General features: G+C 47.1%; 1 protein-coding gene across 1 annotated transcript; it reads right to left on the bottom strand.

The window, feature by feature from the left end:
• Positions 1–3,952: 3,952 nt before the first annotated feature.
• On the bottom strand, positions 3,953–4,692 carry LOC104616897 (patched domain-containing protein 4-like; the record flags this gene model as incomplete). The annotated part of the gene is made up of 1 exon (XM_010282060.1): positions 3,953–4,692. A coding segment is annotated over exon 1 (573 nt), but the record flags the coding sequence as incomplete, so codon positions are not given.
• Positions 4,693–4,809: the final 117 nt, after the last annotated feature.

Here is a 4,809-nt window from a genome sequence, read left to right as displayed (position 1 = left end):
AATGGACTCTTCCATGCTAACTCCCGAGCCACGCCCAGGCACTGTCCTGGAAGCCTTAGCTGACAAAAGTGATGCCAGGATTTGTTAAAACTTGTGACTTAACAGTTTGACGTCTGAGGCTAAGTGCTCAGTGTAGATTTGCCCGGTTTATGTGGTTAGAGCACAATCCAGACCCAAGCACAGGAAGATTGTTTTTTTGTCCTGGGCTGGGGCAAGCATGAGCAATCTTGCTCCAGGACGTGTCTCAAAAGTCTTCATCAAGACTTCATACATCCAGCTTTGTTTTCTTGCTCCTCCACAGTCTATCTGCATGACCTTGGACAAGTCACTCTTCTGGCTGGGCTGCAGACTGCAGCGTGGCGTAGCAGTAACCGTGAACGGGCTAGAGAGAGTCCCCAAAGTGATGGGAGCGGGCATTTTCATACAGCCTGGTTCACCTGGCCTTTCAGAGGAGTAAACTAGCTTACAATGACCCCTGTGTGGCCAGAGCGCATTCTAAACCCACCTCATGCATTTGAAACCACACTGCAGTCTGCACTCTGGATATAAGTGCCATCTCTGCTCCTCCTCTGGCAAGTGGAGACCAAGACTTCCCGACTTACAGAGAGGCAGTGAAGACAGATGTATTCAAAGCTCTAAGATCTTCCAACAGTACAACAAGTAACGATTGAACAATCATTACCTTTTACAGCCAGATTTTCTTAGGAAAAAACAAGCAGTCTCATTAGATTTTGTAGCCCAATAACAGCTGTTTCAAAACCAGTGCTGTTTGCTGAAACCAGCTGGTATGGCTCCCACAAAGCTCCCATGAAAGACCCGGAAAGAGCTTACCCATAGCCAGCCTTCAGTCAGCCTCACCTGTGAGAATCAAACCAATTTGGACTCCAGCAGGAGGCAAAAAGATGGGCAGAGTGAGAGCTGCTCACAAGGCTTGAGGGAAAGAAAAAATGACAAGATGTTTTTGGACCTCCCAGATTGAGCAAGAGAGCAGTTGGAAGAGCTCAACATTGTCATTGTGGTTCCCAAACCCATACAAGTTGACACCTGACCCATGTCACCTGCAGACTAAACACATCTGGGACACCTTCTCAGTTTGTGAACCCACCATATTATTCTTAGAAGAATTTTATTCAATCTGAGGCCATTATTAAAAGAACAAGACAGGGCAAAATCCACCAGTATTAAGCAAGCAACATGTCCTTTGAGAAAGTGAGGCAACCTAGAAGATCCTGGTGGGTCCTTATGGTGCAGGAAAGTTTATCTGAGAAAGCTCCCAAGGATACAGACTGGGGAGTGTGATGAACACTGATCCACACTGTGTGAGGGCAGCCAGATTTGACCCTCCTGTTTGCATTCCTGTGAGGTCTAGCCACAACTGCTCCTTCAAGTCAGGACTCAAATAAAAAGAAATAATAACCTCATAGCTACAGCCACAGGGGTTGTTCCCTTTGCTGGACATCCAGAGACTAATCTACCCTAGTGGGTGCAGCATCCGAGGTATTTCTGCTCAAACACGCCTAGAAACAAGCAACACAAGCCTGGGTTTCTACAGTCTTTGCTCAGAGGTGCAGAGAGAGGGAGGTCAGTAAATAGCCTGGGAGCCTAGTTTTAATCAATATTTTGGCCATGGCCTGAAGGAGAGCAAGAGATGTTTGCCCAGAACTTCCTAACCCTGTAGCTTGGTAGATGGGACAACAGAGATGACAGAGAGGGGACTCACCTAGTGAATTAATCTATACAAAGTAGTAATTTATTCCCAGCAGCTGGAGCCAAAGAGACCAGAGGAGGTGAGTCTCTGAGGACATGCCATAGCTGAAGGCCAGTCCAGGATCAGATCTGACCACGGGGTCCCACAATGGAGTCCTTACTGTACCGTAAAAAGAAAAACTGTGACAACGTGTATTTCTGTTTCTCAGTAACACCAGGGACTGTCCCTACTCACAGAAATGGATCATTCACTTTTCTTTAAAATGCAGTCGCAGATTTTGGCAGCTTTACCTCCTTTTACTTAGAAGTAGGTAGAAAGCTGCCTGCTCTGTCCACCTTTAAACCTAGGTACTTAAGGGCATTTATTCCTTCATCCAGAAGGTGATACACAACAACTACTTGGGGGATTGGAGGTGCTGGGCTGGTATTTGGCAGCGCTCAGAGTCAGACATCAATGCTTTGGGAAGCATTGGGAAGCATCAATTCACACCTTTCTCTGTGTGAATTATCTACCAATCACTTTTATTCCAATAAATCACTAATCCAGACCACGTTATTATTAACTTTGCTTTTATCTTTAAAAATGGAGGAGCTGTAGGAACCCTCCTAGTAAAAAAACACATTCCAAGTGACCCTATCCTAGTTTTTCCAAGCTCAGTCAGGGTTTCTCTACACAAGAAAATTAATCTGGATTGAGAGAGTGGAATGACTATTTCTGTATTAAAGCTGGTTTATAATTACGTCAGTCCAGATTATCAGTGTTCTCCACCAAACTAGCTTAATCTTGACTTTAAAAATAAGCATAATGGAAAGAAAGCACCTTAATTCTGCAATAGCAGGATTGTCTTCACAGTGAACTAAAAGAAAAACTTGTTTGGGGATATTTAGTACAGATAAATTGTGTTTCTGAGCACTCCTTGCACTCAAGACTTTCCAGCAGCAAGGACACCTTTTCATTTCCACACATTCAACTCAAACAGCCACAACTCTGCACAAAGCAATTACTGTGACACCTAGAGCAGCGGGACCAAATCCCAGCTGTCCCACCTGGCCCTTTTAATGACACAAAAAGACCAACAAAATCCATCTATGTCTCTGCTTCAGTTTTGGGGGCAGGGACTGGCTTTACTTTTTTTTTTCCTTGTAAATGAAGAGTAAGAAACAAATGAAAACTTCAGGATCTGGCCTGTACTTGCAAGAGCACCACCCCCCTCATCCCTGAGGATCTCTTTTTAAAAATGAGGACAGTTAACCCCAATGAGCCTCTCTGGTTTACAAGAGGGACCATATCTTCTTCCCTATGACCTGAGCCACGAGTAACTAGTGTGCTAGGGAATTTGTTACACTCTGTTAAATAAAACCTGCCTCTGGCGCAATGCCTGGGGGAGCATGCAGATCTACTGTGATTTGCAGAAACTTCTTCCAGAAGCCACCTGCAAACTTTGCATCTTATTCGCTCATAGTAGGTTAATCCTGGTGAACGGGGTTGCTCCAGATGAGAGGGCAAGCAGATGGGTGCTTGTGTGCCAGGAAAATATTCCAGAGAGCATTTCTGCCAAATTGTTTATTCTTTTAATTGGAAGGACTGAAACTTCTTTCACCTTTTACCTTGTTTTGCCTTTGCTGGAAGCCTCTAGCTGATGGGATCCATCCCAAAACTCCAGCCCATCCATCAGCGGCAGAGTTAATTATTTTCACGCTGAGAAAAAAATTCCACCTCCCTTCCCCTTCTTTGCATGCAGGTAAAGAAAAAGAAGGCAGGACACCTGAATCGCTCCTGGCCCAAACCTCCTGCTGCTCCTACGGCACTCACAGAGGCAGGGAGGTATAGGAGCTCACTGTGCAGTTGAGGAAAGCCTTTTCTGGCCATATTAAACATAAATTATCCAGTGGGGCTGGAAACGGTGATAGAGAAACCCCGGCTCTCAACCCCCCCGCCGACCTCCTGTCCCTTAACCTCTCAAGGCGTTGCAAGGTCTCCCGGTCCCCAGGCTGTTCTCCGCTCCCTGCTTCTCCTGCTTCCTTAGCGTACAGCCCCCCCCGCACTCCTCGTACAGAACAATAGCAAGGCACCCGTTTCAGCTGCTTCCCGAGGAAAGCCCAGATCACACCCATTTAGAGAGAGAGAGATAGAGATGATTATATTTCTTTTTGCTGTTTAGGACAAGAAATGAAGTGCTGCCTCTTTAATTGGCAAAAGCATGCAGTAAGAGCATACCTTTAATTTAGTGTTGGGATAGCTCACTTGCACCCTGGCTGTTGTCTTATTGGAGAGGGCAGCCTGCCTCAGATCCTCTAGCACTGAAATAATATCATCCAGCACGCATTTCTTATCCTGATTTCTCAACACACACAGATGGGAAAAAGTATAATTATAGCCTTTGTAGTTCACCTTCATTTCCAGCACGGCTCGGTGGATCTGCAGGATCACATCAGCCTGATGCAAAATATTGCCTCCGGGTTTGGAGAGGAGGATCACCCTGCCATACCTCCCCGGGGTGTGCAAGTCCGAATACAGCTGGCTTTTGGATTGATCGAGGGAGAAAAGGCTGCTGGCTAAGCTCCTCTCGATCTTGGCCAGGCTGTGGCTGGGGGCTACCAGGCTCTCCAGGTCAGTGTCAGGCTGGAAGCGGTTGAGCAGGCTGAAGCCGAAGATGATGGTCAGGACCGCGGGCACAGTGAGGAAAAACACCGGATGCCTGCTCACGAATAAACCCAGCTTGTAGAAAACCGACTGGAGCCCTCTGTGAACCCCCTGCCGCAGCATCCTCCACCAGATCCAGCCTGCAGAAGCTCCTGGCCGTCTTAGAAAGCACATGTGACATGTGTAGCTCCTTACCCCTTCCTGTCAGTTCCCCTTTCTCTCTCCCTCTCTCTCTACTACTCCTTTAAAAGACTGCAGCAAGTTGCAGCAAGACAGCCAAATATTGATCAATGGGGGGTGTGTGTGCGCGCCTCTGTGTGTGTGTGTGTGTGTCGGGGGTGGAAGGGACCGGGCAGAGGAGGGAGGAGGGGGGTCTTTGCTTTTTTTTCCTCTTTCTCCTTTTTCTTTTTTCCCCTCTCTCCTCCCCCACCCCTCCACCCCCCAGAGTAGCATCGCTC

Source organism: Phaethon lepturus, unplaced genomic scaffold (genome assembly GCF_000687285.1).
Source record: "Phaethon lepturus isolate BGI_N335 unplaced genomic scaffold, ASM68728v1 scaffold30972, whole genome shotgun sequence".
Classification (NCBI taxonomy): Eukaryota; Metazoa; Chordata; class Aves; order Phaethontiformes; family Phaethontidae; genus Phaethon; species Phaethon lepturus.
Note: the sequence above shows the minus strand (reverse complement) of the source record. Positions and strands in the feature narration are given on the sequence as shown.